We start from the raw sequence: 23019 nt of genomic DNA on the forward strand, positions 1-23019 counted from the left end.
AGTGGAATTTTTATTTGCAGCACTATTTTTCTTCCGTAACTCACCTGGCAATAACTACATTGAGACTAGCCTAATGTAACAGCACCTACAGTCAGCCATGACCCAACCTTCATGCTGTCTGTAGGGTGTTTATTTGTTCTTCGGTAAAATGTGTGTATGCAAGAATAACCCTTGCTAAGGTCTTTTATCATTTTTAGGTCTTCATTGTCTGAAGCAGAGACTTTATGTATTATTATCAATGCTGTCGCATGTACATTCCATTAAACGAAATAACTTTATAGTCAGCTAATATTTAACGAACTCAGTGACATGAATGGGAAAAAAAACAGTAACACAACACAGGTCATATACAAAATGAAACAAACATATCAGACGTAAACAAGATAACGTAAAGACGCAATTACAAAGCGTCAGTGGCGCTTTAGTATGACGCCACAGACCAATGGCATAGCATTAGCAAGATCTCCGTGCTTTATTTTTATTGCCGTGGGCAAGTACGAAATCGTGACACTGCAGACGTTGGTAAGTAATTTAACCAGTCAACACCAATATTTGCATGCATGTTGTTGAATGTGTCGCATTGCCACTTTTAACTCCCTCGAGCTCATTAACATTATGATTAACAGAGTATGTATACGAAAATGATGCAGCTGCATCGCTGTGCTCTGCGAGATACCTAGCGAGCTAAGAGCTTGTTTGTCATCTATGTGTACTCATCTAAAAGTAAAACCTGAAACGAAAAGGTGACCCATGTTAATGCTTGTTGCCTCCTAAGCAACAACAGCTACCTTACGAACCTGCAGTTTGCCAGACGTTAAAACCTTCCCATAGTAACGATAGCTCTCCGCAGGCTAATGTGAACTGAACATAACACATGGCTAGTGCGCTTAAAATAACATTGTCATTACTGAGCTTCGACTGTACCAGCTACCCATGTACAAGTGCTGGTAATTGCAGCAACCACCCGGGACGCTTTTTCAAGGGTAGAGGAATCTAGACCGTCTATAACGGTTGATCCTCGGTGTGTGAGCACATGCATGCGTTCGACCTTTTCGTTTAATGTGTACGGTATAAATGACCACCGTTGCTATTCTGTGGAAGGCAGATAACGTTACATCGACCTATGGATAGCAAGTTATTGCTCGCCTCGTTGTGAGCATTCGATTACGTAGTGTTGCATCAGAGATCAATGTAAGTGGAATTTACAAATGTGACCAGGACATGTGATTATAGAATAGAATAGACTGTATGTGTCATTGTGCATTAGATACGAAATGTGTTTGTGCAACCACTAAAAAAAAGTGCAGTTGTGCTGGGAGATCGGCAGGAAATTAGGGCAGAAAATGAATACAGGTGAATCAACTGCTGAAAAGAGCGTTTATACATAACTTACGACTGTCAGCACCACACTCAGGACACCAGGGTTCTACTTAAGTCGACAATAAAGTTCCTTTTTCACGATCACACTGAATCAGTGGAGATTGACGTGGGCTTTTTGATGCAGTCTTGGCTTTTCAAACACCACTGAATAGGCATAGTGGAAATTCATGAAATATATATGCGAAAGGGACACAGGTCGAGATTCCCTTTCGTTCTACGGGAGAGCGTCATGAAACACAAGATGAAACGATGATGCCACCGTTTCCTCACATCCTTATCTGACCTCACCTCAAAGTTAAAGTCCCCCTTTCCTTCCGCCGGGAGAGCGTCATAAAACACAATATCAAACGATGATGCCACCGTTCCTCACATCCTTATCTGTAAATCCACCCCACCTCAAAGTTAAAGTTCCCATTTGCAGCGATATTAACGAATAATATTAATTTGCGAGTCTTAACCGTTTTACATGTCTGATTTCCATAAACCACTTGAGCTTATTTGTTAAAGCAAATTATGGAGTTCTGGTCTAAAACTAGCTAACTAACTACCTAAATAGCATGCAAAAACCTTCTAACCATCACCAACAGCCCAGTTGGCACTGATAAAAGCTTGATGACATGCTTACTGTTCTCTTTCGGCAAAGTTGTTGGCAAAGTCGTGTTTTTCTTAAATTTTTCGCAGTGTGTTCCGTCCCGGACCACAGAACTAAAACATACCAAAAGTAGTTGCTTTTAAAAACATACCTCAGAAACTAGTACATTCTAACACTGTTTTGATTTAAGCCTACAGGACATGGCAGTGGTTGTATTTTGTGCAGTACCACCCATTCTTTTCTGGACCGTCGGTTTCGGTAATCTGTCCCACTTGATGTAGATGTAGGCTGATGCAAACGGATGCAGTATTGTAGTAATTTCTTTCCGTTACTCCTAGTAATCCTATCAGTGGTAGTTATGTGTACATATTTATAAAAACGAAACCTTTCGTCACTCTTACGCCATCTATCGATGATCGTTTTAGTAGCATGTTTTGTTGACCTTTTTGAGAGAGAATGGAAAACGAAACTTAATAGTCGTCAAACTTGCGCCATATATATAAGCATCGTGTTTCCCCTGTGTTGCATGTAAATTCTGAGATTTCTTTCTTCTTCTTACGGCGAGAAACACATCGCAGCTAGTTTGTCTTTTAGTTTGAGAGGCCAATGCAGTTATTTACTTTCCAGACATCTTCAGAGCAATACATTGAACTGCTCAGCACGAGGAACCTTGCGGCGCATCTTCCCGAGGAAGCGTTGTTTTTTTTGTCCAGTAATGCTTTCGATCCTTTGAATTATTGTGTTGATAATTCGTGATTTAGCGTTTTTTCACCTACAGTACTTAATCGATTATGCTGGCTTCCGGGTGGCTTCAGCACTTGAACAAGTTATTAGGTAACATGGATATCACACATTTGGAATCGTCTTTTTTCTTTACTGTAGCAATGACTCTGTTTGAGGTATGTATGTAGGCAATGTTCACACACGTTTAACTTTGTACTCTTTATAGTATATCGTCACAACGCATGCGGCGAAGGTTACATTTGGCTGCTCTTGTATTGTGAAAGCAGAACTGAAAGCTGCCCTCATTCTCGGGCAAAAGTGTGCAGGGTGCCTGAGTCTCTGGTGGTTATGTGCTCTGTCGTGATATGGTCAATGTGAGTCACTCTGTGGCTCTTGTCTTTGGGCAGCTCGTACTGTCATATAATGTTAACTTTATCTTATAGTGTAAGTGTTCAGGCTGTGACATTTTTGGCCACCCTCAGTGTTGCATCAACCGAAGTCACTGTGGGGTCCTCGTGTGATACGTGAGAAGGCTACCATAGAAACTGCCCTTGGTATCATATGAGAAATATTAAGTGTTAACTGTTAATAATGCGGTATTTTATCCGGTAGTTTTAATCCTAATTTTAACATTTGAATTAAAGGCTGGGTTCATTAAACAAGACTTATGGTCCAGTTTCAGAAGTGTGAGTCAGACGCTTCTCTGCATTGTAATAATCTCTTAGGGAATGGAGCTACCTCGTGAACCATTGTCCCTTTTTCACGCGAGCTGGATTGTCCTTGACATAAATGCTGGTCTCTTTAGCTGGACTTGTCTCACTTTCCCTTCTCCTTGAATTATCCACAAACTCTCGGTTAGGCCAGAAATAAAATGGGATTGTCACAGCAAACATGAATTATTAATCCCTGTCTCTCACCAGGTTATAAAGTTACTGCTCATGTGGCGGCACAGAGGCTCATAAAAATGTGGTTGTGACCGTAACGTGAGTTAGTGTGTCTTATTGGAGGACCATGGTAGAAAAGCACTTGCACAAACTGGGTTTTAGGATGCTAAAAACAATCCTTATTTCCCCCCCCCCCTCCCTCTCTCTCCCTCTCTCTATATATATATATATATATCCGTCTGTCTGTCTCTTGTTTTTGTTTCTTCTTTCTCTCACTCTCTTTCTTTTTCTCACACACACACTCACTCTCGCTCACTCAGGTGAAGGCTGCCTCAGTCTGACTGCCCAGCCCATTGGCTGCCACTTTCAGCTGTCCTCCTGTGGCCCGGTCCGTGCGTGCCTCCCTGTGCCCCCCTGCCCCTGCCCATTGAGCTATGAGCAGAGGTAGAGGAGGGCCCCCCACAGAGCACCAGCGATTCTCCCAGCCTCGTTACCCAGGCAAAGTCAGATTCGGCCACACTCCCCCGCCCTTTGCCCCGAAGCAACGAAACCCCAGCTCCTTCTATGACAGGCACCCACCCCCTTCTCCCCTTCCTGCCAGTCCTGGCCCTTCATCTCCTTTTGGAGGTCCCTCGCATTCTCTGCCTTACCCACCTCCTTTTGCGCCCCCCTTCTCAGGCCCTTCCCCTCGCCCCACCTCAGGTAATGGTTTAGCCCCTGCAGACTTCCGCGAGCAACAGGTGCGTTTCCTGCGGGGCCAGACGTTCCAGGCGCCCCAGTTCCACGGCCCGCCCCGCTCGACCAATCAGCAGGCGGAAAGAAGCGAGTTTACCCAATCCCGCGGTTACGGCCAAGCAGGTGGCGGCCACACCGCTGGCAGAGGCAGCTGGAGGAGCTCAGGGTCTGCGGACTACCCGCCCCGCTACCCTAAAAGACAGTTGGGCCGCTGGAACAGCCAGCCACAGCCCCAACGAACACATCCAGACCGACAGTGGGATTGCGACAGCAGCGTCTTGTCCCTATCCACAGGCTTTCAGGGCCTGAGTTTCGACTGTAATAACCCCAGAGGAGGTGGCTTTGACCAGGCTTCGTCCACCAGCAGCAGTAGCCGGAGCGGTGGCAGACAGCGGACCGAACCAGCCACGTACACAATCACCCACTGCCCAGAGATCCAGCAGCGCGTCTACCAGGCGCTCACAGCCCTAGGGCCAGGCGAGACTCTCCAGGCCCGGCCCCTGGCCAAGAGGCTGCACCTGCCCAAGAAGGTGGTCAACCAGGCGTTGTATGCACTCGCCCGCGCGGGGCAGGCCAGGAAGCACAGCGACGTACCCCCTCTGTGGACGCTGTGCGGAGACGGACGTGAGGCCGGGGCACCAGCGGAGAGCACTGGCACGGCCTTCACCGTGATTGTGAAGCAAGAGCCTACCTCTCCCGTACCCCAGAGGCAAGAAGGTGGAGTACACTCTGTGAGTGAGCAGCCAGAGTTGCCTCGTGCTGCAAAGACAAACTTTGAAGAGGAAGAGGAAGACGAGGAGGAGGAGGAGGCCGACGAATACGACGACAATAACTACGACGACATCAACCTGTTGGATCTTGACCGGGAGGAAGAAGCTCCTACGTTGAATTTGTCGAATCCAAACTTCAATCTTTCGCAACTGGATTGCGCCACACCAGCTTTACCGGGTCTAAAACTCCGTGCCAGTTCTCCGTCGGCAGCCATGTCAGACACACGGGAGCAGCGCGAGCGCGTGCTGCGGTACCTGCATGAGACGGGCGAGGCCAGTGCGCTGCTCATCGCCAAGAACCTGGGCCTGCGCACGGCCAAGCAGGTCAACCCGCTGCTTTACAGTCTGGAGCAGCAGGGTCAAGTAAGCAGCGAGGGCACGCCGCCACTCTGGAGGCTCAGCGGGCACAGCCGCACCCGCATGCACCGCCAGCGCAAGGCCGCAGAGGCACACGTCAAGCGGGATGACGGCGCAAGCTGGGCAGGCATCTACGCCGCCGAGGCAGCCAGTGAGATGCAGGCAGGGGACAGTCTGGGCCAGTCGGTCTGTACCAGAGGTGCTCTGGGAAACGGAACGTCGGCTGCCATGCCGAGCCTGGAGCCCAGCGTTCCAGACGGGGACCCTCCCTTGTTCCGGCACCCTGCTCTCGTGAAACAGCAAGCAAGCGAACAAAACGGCGCGGCCGGTGGTGCTGGTGGCGGCGGCACTGGCGGTGGTGGTGGTTCTGAATCGGCGCAGTGGGCCACGGACGAGATCCCAGAGTTCCTGAACATGATCAACCAGGAGGGCCAGCAGCTGCAGCAGTGCGGGGGGACGGAGCCAGAGGGGGGCACGGTGGCCGTGTCGCTGGCCGCCCCGCCGCCCCACCCCAGCACCATGGAGGCCAGCCGGCGCCAGAAGCTGCAGGAGGTGCGGACCAAGAACCCGGTTAGCGGCCTCATGGAGCTGGCGCAGTACCTGGGCCAGACCTGCGAGTTCCTGCTGCTCGACCAGTCTGGGCCCTCCCACGATCCCAGGTGTGTGTGTGTGTGTGTGTGTGTGTGTGTGTGTGTGTGTGTGTGTGTGTGTGTGTGTGTGTGTGTGTGTGTGTGTGTGTGTGTGTGTGTGTGTGTGTGTGTGTGTGTGTGTGTGTGTGTGTGTGTGTGTGTGTGTGTGTGTGTGTGTGTGTTTCCATGTTTTAGACTAATAACACGCTTGAGAGAGTGTTGCTGTAGCATTGCTGTATCCTCAGTGTCTTATATGATGGACTGGACAGTGTTTGTGTGGTCAGACATGTGAAACACTTCTGTTCCTGCACTCAGCAGTTCAGCTTTTGATGTGAAAGACAGGTTACACTTCAGTATAGTGGCCATTATTAGTGAAGACAGTGTCCCAATCTTATGGACACACACACACATATATATATATATATATTCACACACGATTGACAAAAATCTTCCTGTTTTGAAGACATGCTTGTTCAGAATTGAACTGACTGTGTGTGGGTGTGTATGTGGGTGTATCAGGTTCCGCATGCAGGTGATGCTGGATGGCCGCCGCTACCCCATCATGGAGGCGTCCAATAAGAAGGTGGCAAAGAACTATGCTGCCGCGGCGACACTGAAGGTGCTGCAGCGGGAGATGGGTGGAGGGGAAGAGCCGGAGGAGATGGAGGAAGAGGAGACAAACGCCCCAGCCCTAGCCCTAGCCCCCCAGCCCCAGCCCCAGCCCCATCCACTGAGAGCCTGGAGGAGTTTGCTGTGAGTGACAGGGGAGGGGGTGGGATGTGGCTCTATTTGACTTCCTGTGCTGAGACAAAAACAGGAGGAAGTTCAGATGTGTGCGTCGTGTAAATACAGAGAGTGGTCAGTGCTGCATCTCTAAGCGCGTTGGTTGTTTTCTTCCTGCCTCTACTTTCACACCCCTCTTCCCCCACTTTCCTCTCCATCCCCTGTTTGACATTCGGCCATCCTTCATTGCCCCCACGCCATGTCTGTCCTCTGTCTCTCTCTCTCTCTCTCTCCCCCTCTCCCCCTCTCCCTCTCCCCCTCTCTCTCTGCTGTAGAGTGGGGAAGCGCCCCCCCTGGCTCTGGCTCGCTCGCTCCCCGGTGGGAAGAATCCCGTCTCCATGCTGATGGAACACAGCCAGCGCAGCGGCGACGCCATCGAGTTCATCAACACGCGCCAGGAGGGCCCGCCTCACGACCCACGGTAACACACACACACACACACACACACACACACACACACACACACACACACACACACACACACACACACACAAATGCCAAAGGGGGGTGCTAGCCCAGGAAAATACACACACATACAAAAGACCACAGATCACATGATGCTGCACACACACACACACACACGCACAGAAGGATGCTAGAGGGGTGTGCTGCCGCCTGGAAAATACTCACTCTCACAGAGGCTATCACATGACTTTGCATGCACACACACACTTATGCCAGAAGGCTGTTCTATCCCCAGTAACACACACACACACACACACACACACACACACATGGAACAGACCACACCACACCCCACATGGTAACACAACATGCTTGCAAATCTCTGCCCACAGAAGACACACACACACCCATAGACACACACACACACACACACAGCTTTCTGCATGCTCACACAGAGCTAATCTAAAACACTGCTAACACGTCTCCCCTGTTTAGTGATCGCATTACACAGCATAAGCAGTGCCCTCTCTTCCTGTTCTCCTCTCACTATTCATCTCTCTTTCACTCACTCACTCACTCACTCACTCTTTTTCTCTCTTTCTCTCTCCCCCCCCCCCCCCCCCCGTGGCCATCCTGCTGAACTTGTCCTCCTCTGAGCTTTGGCTGTTTCTATTTGCGTCCTCCTCTCTTGCACGCGTAGCCTTCTGTCCATCCCCCTCTCCTTTTTTTTTTTCTTCTTTCTCTCACACTCTCTTCGTCCTCTCATGTTTCCATGCCGGCCAGCTCTCATTCTTTCAGTCTCCCACTCCCTGGTGGTAATGAAAAGTTGTGCACCAGGGGGTTGTGTTTTATTTTTAAATGATTTCAAGACCTTGTTTGTGTGTGTGTGTGTGTGTGTGTGTGCGCGCACGTGTGTTGACAGGAATAATTTGACCCGTTTTTTGGCAGAGGCTTTTATAGATGGCCTTACATTTTTATCTGAAATGTAAACCACCTCTGTAAAGGAGAAGCCCTCTGCACACAGAGATTTTGAACTCACGTTTTGTCTTCTCAAGCTCTGATTCTAAATCCACCATTTCCAGCCAGCCAGCCTCATGTGACTCCCCATCTCTCCGTAGGTTCATGTTCCAGGTGAAGGTGGGCGACAGTCTCTTCCCAGAAGCCTCTGCTCCCAGTAAGAAGGCGGCGCGGCAGCTAGCCGCCGAAGAGGCCGTGAAGGAGATGCTCTCCGACGGACGGCTGCAGCTCAATAAGGTGGCCCCCGAGAAGTGGAGAGGAAGAGGGGAGGGGGGAGGAAGGGAGGTAGTGGGGGGGGGTTGCAGAGAACATGCAGATCAGCCAGAAAGGAAAAAGGGGAAGTTTATTGTGTAAAGTTCTGTTCGTATACAGTCAGCCATTACTGCTTAGGTGCAGTTAACACGTGTTTGTTGTTGTGTTATGACGATGGACAGATCGTTAGATGGTTTGTGGTTTTAGAGGTGCATGGGGAAAGCACTATGCATGAAATCTCATTCTCTCTCTCTCTTTCCTTCCCACCCTCCCTCTTGCTATCTCTCTCTTCTGTATCTGTATCATTTTCTCACTTTTTTCTCTCTCTCTTTCTCTCCATCAGCCTCAGCCCAGCTTCCTGCCCAGTGTGGAGGTTGGTGGCGGCGCCGGCGGTGCTATGCAGACACCGGCTCTGCCAGCGTGCCCGTCTCTGCCCCCTCTGAGCGCGGCCGAGCTGCAGCGGGCACACGAGGCCGGCGTGGGCGACCTCATCAACCACCTGAACAACAACGCTGTGTCGGGCCTGCTGGAGTACGCCCGTGCGCGGGGCTTTGCTGCTGAGATCCGCCTGGTGGGACAGAGCGGTCCGCCGCACGAGCCCAGGTACACACACACACACACACACACACACACACACACACACACACACACACACACACACACACACACACACACACCAACCACAATTTGCACCTGCCCGTATGCACATACTACATACACATTAGAGGGTGGATCGGGCCGAATTTTTCTGTCCGAGCCCGACCCGCGTCTGACAGAGTAGTGCCCAAGCCCAGCCCGAGACCGACAGCCATTCAAATATTTTGTCCGAGCCCGACTGAGTCAATGTCTCAACTAATACTAATGACACATTTCCGTACGTTTTTTACGAATAGCCTGCCTTTATTGAACTCGGGCATCAACAGATAAATGCACTTGCTCACACAAACAGGCGCTGTTAAACGCACAAGCGTGCACAAGAGGGCAAATAAACAAATTCCCGCCACAGGAAGTAGGCTGTTATCCTAAATGTGATTTATGTTATTCTCAAAAACTAACTTCTGCATTATGTGAGGCAGACACGTTGACTTCACTACTTATTAAGATATTTAAGATATGGAACGTTCAATGCCTTATCGCGCTGATGTGTCTGAACCCGACCCGAGCCCGAGTATAATTTCTAAATATTTGGCTGAACCCGACCCGGCCCGTCGGGTTCCGACGAGCTCGGGTCAGGTATCCATCCTCTAATACACATGTACATATATATGCACCTACTGCTCGCAAAAGGCGGGTGAATTTGTGAAGTAGTGGGTGAATTTTATCAACCTACCGGCCACAGTGCTGGGTTAACCAAGGGGGCCTTGACAAACATAATTGACGTGATTGAATCATTGGAGGGTGAAGGTCAACTCAATCGTCAGGCGGCCTAACTTAATAGTGTGGTTACTTACTAGCCAATGTGGCTACTGTCAGGTAGGAGGGACGTTGATCATTTTTACATCTCGACCAATCAGAGTAAGTTTCCCAAAGTTTTTACGTTTTTATGGAGGAAATGTGTAGAATAGAGTGTTAGATTCCAATACTGATGGGTGCACAAGCACACCTACACTTTGGCATATACACACACACACACACACACACACACACACACATACATACATACATACATACAAACAAACAAACAAACAAACAAAGACTTGGCAAATTTCAGGCTCAGAGTGTTTGCCCTGCAGGCTCTCATTTGTCTCTTCCTCCTGGGTTGAAATATCTAATAGCTGATAATTACTAAAGCCTGGTGGTTGACCCAAAACACTCTGGAGAAATTAGACTCTGTATCTGGATTATCCGCCTTTTTAAAACACACACACACTCGCTTACTCACTCACATTCTCACTCACTCACTCACTCACTCACTCAAAGTCATTAATAAACTTATATAGGCAAGTTAATTTATATAGCACATTTCATACACATTGGTAGTTGTGTGCTTTACAAACAGATGAAAGAACATAGAAAAATAAAAGATTCAAAAGGAAGAGTGCATTAGATCAGCTAAAAGAACATATACAAATATTAGATAGGAATTCAATCACTTAACAAGAGGCATCTGGGAACAGTTGGGTCGTACATCTAGATTTGAAACTGGCAACAGCTGGAGAACCTTTCATGGACCATACACACACACACACACACACACACACACAAAAAACACAAACAAACACACACACACACACACACACACACACAAACAAATATACTAAACTTCTATAGGAGTGCTGTCCAGAAGACTCATGTACACCGTCACAGGGGGGTCGTAATGGTGCACAGAAAGGAAACCTCTCTGGAAGCGCAGTCTCACACACACACACACACACACACACACACACACACACACACCCACATGCTGGAGCCATGACAGGGGTAATGGTGCATGGAGGACCTCAAACTCTCATCATAATCTCAGCGGGATGCTGATATTACATGCACACACGCAGTCAATCATTTTCACCCACACACACACACAGTCTCTCATTTTCACACACACACACTGTTACGACCGGCTCGTGGGTCGCAACATAAATACGGTAGAGACAGACAACGGTGTAGTTGGTAACAGCAAGACTATTTATTAACGACAAAAGATTGATCCAAGGTAAAAATCTAGGGGTTCTCAAAGATGCGTGGATGCGTGTCGTGGGTATGTAGGTGAGTAGGAGCGTTGCCAAAAGTGTGTGTGAGTAGCGGAAGCTGAGAAGGGGGCCTCCCATCAGGCGTAGCAGTGCTTTTTATATCCACACCTGGCGCCAGGTGTGGATAATCACCGCTCATTATGCTCCGTTGCATGTCCACAGCTTGCTGCCTCCATATGGCCAGTATAGGGACTGCAGGCAGGGTGCGCAGGGGCACAGGGGGTCGTAACACCTCCCTCCCCAAGAAGGTTCCTCCCAGGAAATCTGAAAGAAAAAAGAAAAGAGCCCCGTGACCCCATCCCATCTCCGGGCCCGACCATCCTGGGTCCTTAAAAAAACTGAAGAGACAAGAGAAGAACATGTCACAGAACCACTATTATTCAAGCCGCACCTCTCTTTTTACAGTATGGCATACTAATTACAACAGTCGTGATCCAAACAACACTTCCCCATAGTGTAGGGATCAGCAAAACTAGTTCGAAAAGGACTGATGGGCAGCAAGGATAACACCTGATCCCCTTTCTCAAAACTCTGTGCGTTGCGACCGAAAGAGCGCTGCATCTTACATGTTGATTTCGCTAGCGCTTTCTTTGCAGCAGCACGGGTTTGATAGAGGTGCCTAGAGCCACCGATATAGCCCTGCACATTAGCAGGAGGCTGCTTAGTGCTACAATCAGTGTCTGACTCCCTATAGTCAGAGACACTATGACCATTCCCAGGTCCGGTGTGGATCAACTCCACTGGGCCAGATTCAGTCCCCACAACTGAACGGCCATTGACACAGTTAAATTTCCCTCTTGTGCGAGTCTGGCTGTTGACTGGAGAAGCACCCCTCTTACCTTCAACCGTTTTACTGATCACCTCAGAACGACAACTTAACCGCTCCTGTTCCTCAGCTTCCTGTAGCTGTTTAGCTGTAGGAACAGCAGAAATGGGAAAAACAGGAGGGAAATGTTTTGCGCACCCACCAAGCGTGTCAGACGCCAGTGGAACGCTTACCATAACGGCTGGCGGTGCCACCTTAGTGAGTTCCCAGACCCTCCCCCCAGCTAAGTCATTTCCCAGGATGAACTCTACCCCAGGCACAGGCAGAGATGCACACACCCCAACCACTACATGGCCGGTGACTAAGCCAGAGGAAAGCTGGACATGATGTAAAGGCAACTTTCTAAAACCCATTTCAATGCCTCTAACGAGTGCATGACTTCCTGTGGCAGTCCTGGCTAAGAGAGGCAGCACTCCCCCCAACAGGACAGACTGTGCAGCCCCTGTATCCCTCAGGATGCGCACAGGCACACTACTTTGGCCTGGCAGAGACACTGACCCTATGCTTATGAAAGGAGAGTAGTCCGCCTTCTCGCTAGAACCACCCTCATGCGAACAGGCACTTCCAACACAGCCACAGTTAGTCCTGCATTGAGAAGCTGCAACCAAAGCCACAGTCTTACATTGGTCGTTCTGGTATGCATGACAGTCCGATATTTTGTGTCCAGGGTTTCTGCAATAAAAACACACAATATCAAAGTTTCCACCAGACGCCCCACTAGGACTCCCTGGGGAAGACGCAGGGTAAGGCCCTGCCACAACAGGCCTTGGTTTACCCTGGTAGGGAGCCCTGTTCCTAAAACAGTCACCCGATCTGGTGGGCTGCATGTTACGGTGTGTCAAAGCAAACTCATCGGCCAGCACAGCTGCTTCAGCCAGTGTTTTAACTTTCTGCTCATTTAGGTATGTTGTAATCCTCTCAGGGACGCAGTTCTTAAACTCCTCAAGGAGGATGAGCTCCCTAAGTAACTCCAGAGAGTCTACTTCTTGAGAGGTACACCACCGATTAAATAAGCGCTCTTTTTCACGAGCAAACTCAATGTAGGTGTGCTGGTCCCACTTTTTGCACTGTCGAAACCTCTGCCGATATGCCTCAGGAACCAACTCGTACGCCTTCAGAATCGCAGCCTTTACCACCTCATAATCCACGGACTGTTCAAGAGGCACAGAGGCATAGATTTCTTGAGCCTTGCCTACCAACACACACTGGAGTAGTGAGGTCCAGATCTCTTTGGGCCATTTTAGGGAGGTAGCCACCCTCTCAAAATGAGGGAAGTATTTATCCACATCCCTCTCGGAGAAGGGTGGTACCATCCTGATGTATCTACTAATGTCTCTTGATGCTGTATGAGACGGTGACTGTTCACCAGGAGAGGTTGGAATTTGAATTCCTTTGGCTCTGCCTCTGCCGCTCCATATTTTCGAACTCCAACTTTCTTAAGGCGAATTCTTTGTCAATCTCCATTTCCTTTAGCCTGAGTTCACTATCAGATCTAGGTGTCATAAAGACCGAGGCTGTAACTGGGTCCTCTCTTTTTGCCGCCAGTACCTCTCTGTCAGTCAAAAGGTTCTTAATGGTTTCATACACCGTAGCCTTTGTCTTTTTAATTTGACTAGTCAGTTCAATTTCATAATGCTCTGCTATTTGCATTAGCTGTTCTTTTGTACATGTATTCAACATTTCCTCAGAGGGCTGAGCAACAAACTCCTCCATGTTGAAAGACATCCTTAACCCCCAACAGTAAACAGGGCACTACAAAACCCAGTGTGCTTAAGCAATCCCACAAAAATAGACCCTACACAATTCCACACAGGCCTCTATTAAACCCCTCAAAGATGTAAACGTGATACCTCACTATTGCCAGTTATTTCCCACACAAAAAACAGGCTCTAGTCACACACAAAAACTTTAGTATAGAAGAGAAAAGGGAACCCACCCTTCAGATAACAGCAGGAGACTTTTCCTACTTACCAGCAGCGAAGCAAAGGCTAGTGAGAAAACTAGGCGTCCCCAGTCTTGCCAGAACCCAATTTAAGAAAAAATGGCTTGCCACAATCGTCTAGCCGCACATACAAAACCGAACGGCTTACCACAATGGCCCAGTCTCTTATACACTACCAGCAGCACGAACCTCCGTAGTATCAACGTTTCTCTTGTACTATTTATTAACGGCTTTTAACGGAGAAAGTAATCGAGGCAACTAACTGTAAACACCCTAGTTTAACAGCTTTTCCCCCAATAACCCAACACCGGGCTAAAGCACACTTCAGCAATGGCAAACAGACAGTTTATCAATATAACCTGTTGTTTTTTAAACGGAGCTTTGTTTGAACGCTACGCAGGCTCCCACAGCCATACCTAACTGTCAAACTCCTCTACCAGTTTAACCGATATTCTGGCACTCTTCAGACCACCTGAAGTCAACTACTAAGGAGCCACAGCTCATGTATTAAATGCCCAATTTCTCAACTTACCGTCTCACAAAAATACACACAATTTAGGGGGGAAATTACCATACTCACCACGGTATCAACGTCCGTCCGTACACTCCAGCCCTGTATTTGCTATCCTTTCCTACACCTGTCGCTTCAGAAACCTGCTGAGCTAGGGGTGCACTGTTCACAAATGAGTGCAGCCGTACTCACGTACCCCTGACGAGAGTTTTAACAATACCCAGGATTGTTTCCACAACGAGAAGTAAAATCAAACACGCAACACAGAAAAACGCAAAACAACAAACCAGTGCTCGATGGAAGGATCTAGCGATCAAGCTGAGCCACTGCTTCCTACCTGGAGTATACGGATGTAGAGGATACCGGTACCAAAAACTGAATAAGTGAGCCACGCACTCCACGCACAATTGGGGAAAAAAAAGATCTATCCCGGACGAGCCCCCAATTTATGTTACGACCGGCTCGTGGGTAGCAACATAAATACGGTAGAGACAGACAACGGTGTAGTTGGTAACAGCAAGACTATTTATTAACGACAAAAGATTGATCCAAGGTAAAAATCTAGGGGTTCTCAAAGATGCTTGGATGCGTGTCGTGGGTATGTAGGTGAGGAGCGTTGCCAAAAGTGTGTGTGAGTAGCGGAAGCTGAGAAGGGGGCCTCCCATCAGGCGTAGCAGTGCTTTTATATCCACACCTGGCGCCAGGTGTGGATAATCACCGCTCATTATGCTCCGTTGCATGTCCACAGCTTGCTGCCTCCATATGGCCAGTATAGGGACTGCAGGCAGGGTGCGCAGGGGCACAGGGGGTCGTAACACACACACACACACACACAGTCTATCATTTTTACACACACACACACACAGTCTATCATTTTCAGAATCACACACACACACACACAATCTGTGGTTTGAGAATGTGTAATGCACTCTGTCACAGCTGAACGCTATCAAGGATGTTTTTGCTCCTAATTTTCTCACTCTCAGGTTCACGTATCAAGCCAAGCTGGGCGGCCGCTGGTTCCCTCCGGTGTGCGCCAGCAACAAGAAGCAGGGCAAGCAGGAGGCGGCCGACGCAGCGCTCAGGGTTCTCATCGGAGAGGCAGAGAAAGCGGCGCGGACAGGAGAGAACACTTCAGAGGTGTGCGCGCGCGCACACACACACACACACACACACACACACACATACACACACATACCTCTGCACACCACACTTCACACGTGAATTCATGTTCACACTGCCTCTGAAACACCCATACTCACACACACACACACACAGCATCACATACCCCCACACCCCTCTGCATACAGTCACTCAGACACACCTTGACACTCTTGCGCTCACACACAGACACACACACACACACACACACACACACACACACACACACACACACACACACTCACTCATAGTTTATAGTTTACCTTGAACTTGAATCACCTTGACGTTGGAACAGAATGACCCATCAATCACTGCAGTTGTAATTGGTGTTTGTCAGCTGGTAATTAAGGCCTGTAAACAGGCACTGAGGGTGATCAATCAAATGGGGTGTTTTTGGACAATACAGATGCATCTAGATGCAAGAAGTTGTTTGAAAAGAATAAATGCCACTAAAATCCCTGCGGTGGTGGTTCCCATTTTTAAAGTTTTTTTTTTTTTTTTTAAACAATCAAATAAAAGTCCAATTTAGTTTGATTCTCATCTGATACAGACTGTTTTTCAGTAACTCAAGCCTTTTGTAGACTAAAGTGTCACCATACAATGAGCCATCAGACTTCCATCACACTTCTTGTCATTTCAAATAATAACCTTACGTAATGTGGCTTTTAGAGGCTTTTAAACGCTTCAAACACTTGAGTTATATCCACCCCCGTTAGGAAGACCTCTTCACCTCTGCCAGTTAGTCCAGACTGCACAGACGCACTTAAAAACACTCTTGCTGCGATTGTTTAAGTCTGCGCGAGCGTCACACCATGTAATTTTGTGTTCTGTAATTTAGAAACATCAGAGGAGCATCGCTGAGATGGTGTGGGTGAGGGATTAGCATTGTGTAATGTGTCTATCAGATACTAATACACACATACAAACACACACACACACACACACACACACAGACACTAAATAAGTCTTTATTTCCCCTCTGTGTGAGATAAAGGGCCTAATGAACGTTCAGTGGTGGCAGTAACATGAGTGAGTGGGTGTTCTTTAAGGACACCAGTGTAGGATGATATGAACAACCTGTCTTTCTTGCTGGCTTCTTTGCGTTCTATCTTCTTTTCTGCTTCCCCTTTTCTTTGTCTTTCATTTGTTGCTTTGTTTCCTTCTTTGTTTCTGTCTTTCTTTCTTTCTATATGTGTCTCTCTGTCTCTCTCTCTCCGTAGTTGCCAGTAACGGGCAGCACCCTCCATGATCAGATCGCCATGCTGAGCCACCAGCGCTTCAACGCGCTGACTACCCGCATACAGCACAGCCTTCTGGGTAGGAAGATCCTGGCCACCATTGTCATGCGGAAGGGCGACACCCTGGGGACCGTCGTCAGTCTGGGAACAGGTAACACACACACACACACACACACACACACACACACACACACAGAGAGGGCTGCATTCATGAGATAAGAGTCTTGTGAAACCCCACAAAGACTTCTGGAAAGTCTTGGTAGGTAGGTGCCAATGACATGCAAAACGCAAATCTTTGTTTTGTTTTGTTTCACCCAGATGTTGAACAGCAACAGTCATAAGCAAATTTCCTTTGAAGTCATGTGACTGGCGATCCTTTTCCCAAACAGTAAATAAGACCTAATGCTGCCTTTCATGTGTGCAGGGAATCGCTGTGTGAAAGGCGAGGAGCTCAGTCTTAAAGGGGACACGGTTAATGACTGCCACGCAGAAATCATATCCAGACGAGGGTTCATCAGGTACCCATGCCTCTCTCTCTCTCTCTCTCTCTCTCTCTCTCTCTCTCTCTCTCTCTCTCTCTCTCTCTCTCTCTCTCTCTCTCTCTCTCTCTCTCTCTCTCTCTCTCTCTCTCTCTCTCTTTTTATATATATAATAGACTCTCGCTCTCCTGTCTCATTTTTGTGGTTCAACAGCATTGGTGTCATGTTGCAGTATTAGTCTGATGGAGCGAAGTGAATACACTTCCTGCAGTACAGTAGATAAGGAGTGCTCTCTCTCTCTCTCTCTCTCTCTCTCTCTCTCTCTCTCTCTCTCTCTCTGTGTTTCTCAGGTTTCTGTACAGTGAGTTGATGAAGCACTTGGAGGGTTCAGAGGAAAGCATCTTTGAGGCCGGGGAGGAGAATAAGCTAAAAATCAAGCCTGACATAACCTTTCACCTATATATCAGGTGAGTCGAGATACACACACACACACACACACACACACACGTAAGCAACCCTACACACACACTTACTTTGATCTCCTGTCACTTTCTTGAGTGACCACATCGAGTGCACTCTCAGTATTACGTCTACCTAGAACAAGGCACCGCAGCACAAATGCAAGATGCTCAAGTACAAGTATAAGTATAATATCTGCTCTCTGTCTCTCTTTCTCTTTCTTTCTCGCTCTCAGCACGGCTCCGTGTGGGGACGGGGCGTTGTTTGACAAGTCGTGCAGTGAATTGGCCACGGAGGCAGGCTCTGGTCACATGCCGCTCTTCGAGAACGCCAAGCAGGGCAAGCTGCGTACCAAAGTGGAGAATGGTGAGAGTGGGCCTCCCACAAACCTTCAACCTCCAGTCGTGTCCTTTGATTTCCCCTCCGCCATGTTGCGTCTGCTGCTCAGCTGCTCCTGAGAGAAGAGCACATCTGTGTGGAAAAACCTCAGGGGAGTAGTTTTGTGTGTGATTTGAGGAGGAGTCTTACAAAAACCACAGCAGCAGACAAGATGCGCGTGCACACACACACATAGAAACACATTCACACCACACTGAGTATTGATCGGAGGGGAGGTGTGAAAATTGGTCAGATCTAATTCTGTGGTTTGGACCTCGCTAGTCATTTAGCATATCATATTCACTCTGTCTGTCTGTCTGTTTGTCTCCCTGCTTTCTTTCCCACTCTCTCACAATGCTCATGTGTTGCCTCCCTGTCTCCTCTTTTCTCCTCACAATCTCCATTTCTCTTGTGTCTGTCTCTCTCTAACCTATTCTGAACAACATCCTCTTTCGTCTTCTCATCTTTATTCCTACCCTCCCCCAATTTCTCTCTCTCTCTCTCTGCCTCCCTCTCTGCCTCCCAGGTGAGGGCACCATCCCGGTGGAATCGAGTGCCATCGTGCCCACATGGGACGGCATCCAGCATGGCGAGCGCCTCCGTACCATGAGCTGCAGCGACAAAATCCTGCGCTGGAACGTGCTGGGCCTGCAGGGGGCGCTGCTCTCACACTTCCTGCACCCCATCTACCTGAGCACCATCACCCTGGGTAAGGCCAGAGGCCTGCCGCCGGGCACAACCACTGCTCGTTAACCTAACAAGCAGCCCTATGAGTAATAATGCCCTAAATAGGAGCTGGTTAGAATTTGGTGATTTACCAGAGTGTCTCATTTCTGCAATCGACCCTGGAGATGTTGGCGTACAAGCAATTAGGTGTTTAATGCAACATGGGTGGTTGACGGCTAACTAAAGGAGGTTATGGGAGTAATGCATGTATGTATCAACATGGGTGGTTGACGGCTAACTGAACGAGGTTATGGGAGGAAGGCATGTATGTATCAACATGGGTAGTTGACGGCTAACGGAAGGAGGTTATGGGAGTAATGCATGTATGTATCAACATGGGTGGTTGACGGCTAACTGAACGAGGTTATGGGAGGAAGGCATGTATGTATCAACATGGGTGGTTGACGGCTAACTGAACGAGGTTATGGGAGGAAGGCATGTATGTATGAACATGTCATTTAAGTTTACTCTGTGCTTTTAGGTTACCTGTACAGCCATGGTCACCTGACCAGAGCAGTCTGCTGCCGATTGGCCAGAGACAGCGAAGCATTCCTAAAGACCCTGCCTCCACAGTACACTCTAAATCATCCAGAGGTACGCGCACGCACACACACACACACACACACACACACACCCACCCACCCACACCCACACACACACACACACACACACACACACACACACACACACACACATCACATGATCAAGGTGCACATGCACCCCTACTGCATACTGATGCAGCGTGCCTCACTGAAAATGGTGTTCAGGTGAAGATTATAATAATATCAGTACCACAGCTCTGATGCTGGACTGACAAAATGGTGCAGAAAAAGCATTTAGCATGTTCCGTGGCCTCCAGGAAATGGTGAGGTGGAACTAGGGGTGGAAACGACATCCTCCTTTCTTAAACGTTTGTGTTGATGGATTGATTTGGATGTTAATTAGCTAATCTGACCTCTGGTCACGTAGCTTTGTTTATCGATGCAGTCATTGGGAAGAATCATGTTGCATTTTCGTCTAAAATGTTTTTATTTTGAATCTCTCAAATTATGCAGACAGTGGAAAAAGACCAGGCTCATCCATGTCTGTCTGTCTGTCTGTCTTAGTTTTTTTTTTATATATATATTTTTTTTATCAATTCCAGATATTAACCAATTAGGCCCTAATAAGTCATCAAAAGACTAATTTAAAATTAAATCAACAATGCTAATATGAATAAAATGCGAGTGGCATGTAATTTGATGATGAGACGGTTTGATCAAACGGTAGATGAAAAGCACCCACTGCCGTGTGGTACTCAGTTTCCCAGGGCCCTCATGTTGGCTGGGCTCTGTCCCCATATGGCTTCAGTCCGACGGCAGAGCAAAGTCCCTCTCATCTGAACCCACTCCAGAGGGGAGATATGTCGTCTGAAGTTGATTTGTGTTTTCCAAGATGGATTCTCTTATCTTGACTTTCACTCCACTGACAGACAAATACTGATAAACTGATTTTCTTAAAGCCATCTTAGAGGGTCCTATTTTGCTCCTTAACTCCATGTTTCTAACCCTCACACTCTCTCTCTCTCCCTCCATTCTTCTCTTTCTCTCTCTCTCTCTCTCTCTCTCTCTCTCTCTCTCTCTCTCTCCCTCCCCATCTCTCTCTCTCTCCCTCTGTTCCCCATTTTCTCTCTCTCTCTCTCTCTCTCTCTCTCTCTCTCTCTCTCTCCTTGTCATGTCAGGTGGGGAGGGTGAGTGTGTATGATTCCACACGTCACACAGGTAAAACCAAGGAGTCCAGTGTGAACTGGAGTCAGCCGGATCTTCTAAGTGTGGAGGTGTTGGACGGGACAAAGGGCAAAGTGGATGGGTGAGCGCCTCTTCGTTTGCTTTCTCCAATATTGCCGTCTCAGTTGTTGATGAGCGTTTGCTTAAATCGGTCCTGTGGAGGGAGTTGCAAATGCATTTGTCTCACTTTCTGTCACTCACTGCTGTTTCCGTTCAATTTTGTCTCCCTCTTGCTTTACCCCCAACCTCCCCCCACCCCCATCCGCAGGCCGAAGTTGGAGATCTCGCGTGTGTCCAAGTCCAGCCTCTTCCGGATCTTCCAGGAGCTGTGCCACCGCGCCGGCCGCACGGACCTGATGGCGATGCCCTCGTACGCCCAGGCCAAGATGGCCGCCGGGCCCTTCCAGCAGGCCAAGGGACTTTTCTTCCAGGCGCTCGGCCAGCAGGGCTACGGGGCCTGGATCGGCAAGCCCCTGGAGGAGAAGAGCTTCGAGGGACACGAGAGCAACGGCGCCCCCGACGGAGCTAACAGTGCTTTTGCTAACGCGAACACACATACCCACCCCTACAGCACAGCATATCAGAGCCAGTGAACCCAGAGGGGGGTGGGGGTGTGGGGGAGGGGGGGGGGGAGAGGAGAGGAGAGGAGAGGAGAGGAGAGGGGAAGAACATCTAAGAGGAAAACTGGGTTGACTAGGGGCAGTGGGAGAGGAAGAGAGAGGGATGAGTGAGTTGTAAGAAGAGAGGAGTAGCCAGGAGGAAGTGGCATCCCTACCAGAGTGGTTGGAGGGGAGGGGAGAGAGAGAAGGATCGAAAGAAAGAGAGGGGAGGAAGGGTAGACTGGTTTCCTCAGGGGGAATGCACCCCTGACATCATCACTCGGGGGGAGTTGTCACAGTAACCAAACTGCAAAGACAACAAGCCTGGCAGTGGTAAGGCAAGCTGGGGCTAGTGGGCGAGCAAACGAATTGGATACTTTATAGGGGGGAATGTCTGAAAGAGCTTTCTTTTGTTTGTTTGTTTGTTTGTTTGTTTGTAGAGATCGCTGATCTCTCTCTTATATACAATCATAGAACAATTATGCTGTTGATAATCTCATAGCAGAGGTATACAAAACTTAGCATCCATAGTTGCATTTAGTTCTTAAACGCCTCAGTGTTAATGGGTAAGTTATTTCTGTCTGATGCCTGGTTCCGAGCTCCATCCCCAGGGTCCTAAGTTCCCTCATCTCCAGCTGTCCGTCAGTGTTGGCTACTCCTTCTAGATCCACAGCCTCGTCATTTTCCGCCTGTTGTTATTGTATATGTTTTACACACTCTTTTTTTTTTTTGTTAACTTTCATTTGACAGAAGGTGAAAGAAATTGTATACATAATATACGTACAGATACATGCACACACAGATATATACCCTCTATGTATATATACCCTCGGCACAGTTTGTGTGTGTGTGTGTGGATATATATATATATTTGGATTTGTGTGTTTATGTAAATGTATATATTGTATGTATATATTTTATAGATAAATGACATGTTTTATATCGTTCAACTTTTTTTAAATATTGAGGATTTTTTTTTGGTTTTGTTTTTTTTTTGTTTTTTTTTAATGAAGGCAACATATTGGTGGCCTGCCATAAGAAGAGTATAAGTGAACATGCACACACTCGCATGGCTACACACACACACACACACATACATACATGCCTGCACACACTCACACGCCTTCACACATACAGTCTGCCAGTCAAGAGCAAAACACGAGAAAAGAGGAATCCTATCTTGTAGTCCAAATCGAGTTAATGGCTGTTGCGTTCAAAGAGCAGCTCTTCCTCTTTGCCGCCCCCGCACACACACACACACACACACACACACACACACACACACACACACACACACACACACACACGAGTCCCACCGCTCAGCACTGAGCACATCTTCAAAGGGAGGGTCTCAAACACCCTTTCCTTCCCATCAACATGAAGATCTCTTCAAAGCCTTGCCTGGCTCTTTCCCCCTCACTTGTACGAGTGTGCGCTCAAACGGGTTCCACTCGTACGGTACACCAGCAACTTGAGAGTTTTTAAATCCGTGTTTCGCGATTGGGCTACATACATATATGCATTTCTGCACTAATGCCCTATACAGACACCACTGATTAAGTTTTGTTTTTTAATGCTGCTCAATGTTCACTATACTGATGTTTGGTCTGTTCTATTATCTTTACAGCTGTAGTATTCTGGACTGTGAAGGCAGGGTGAGGGTTTTCTCCTGCAATAAACAGAATGAAAACCAGGATCGATCCCTGAATACTTTTGA

The 23019-nt window shown here is 48.2% G+C and overlaps 1 protein-coding gene across 1 annotated transcript; it reads left to right on the forward strand.

Annotated features, from left to right (window-relative positions):
* The first annotated feature begins 540 nt into the window (after positions 1 to 540).
* On the forward strand, positions 541 to 22998 carry adar (adenosine deaminase RNA specific). Its single transcript, XM_042709056.1, is given in 16 exon segments — positions 541 to 2871; positions 3900 to 6100; positions 6590 to 6717; positions 6720 to 6823; positions 7129 to 7274; positions 8377 to 8512; positions 8871 to 9130; positions 15483 to 15636; positions 16878 to 17046; positions 17320 to 17413; positions 17725 to 17841; positions 18069 to 18199; positions 18738 to 18920; positions 19419 to 19531; positions 20658 to 20785; positions 20972 to 22998. Coding segments are annotated over 15 exon segments (4275 nt in total). The 5' UTR covers positions 541 to 2871; positions 3900 to 4013; the 3' UTR covers positions 21297 to 22998.
* Positions 22999 to 23019: the final 21 nt, after the last annotated feature.

This window comes from Clupea harengus, chromosome 11 (genome assembly GCF_900700415.2).
Source record: "Clupea harengus chromosome 11, Ch_v2.0.2, whole genome shotgun sequence".
NCBI classification, from domain to species: domain Eukaryota; kingdom Metazoa; phylum Chordata; class Actinopteri; order Clupeiformes; family Clupeidae; genus Clupea; species Clupea harengus.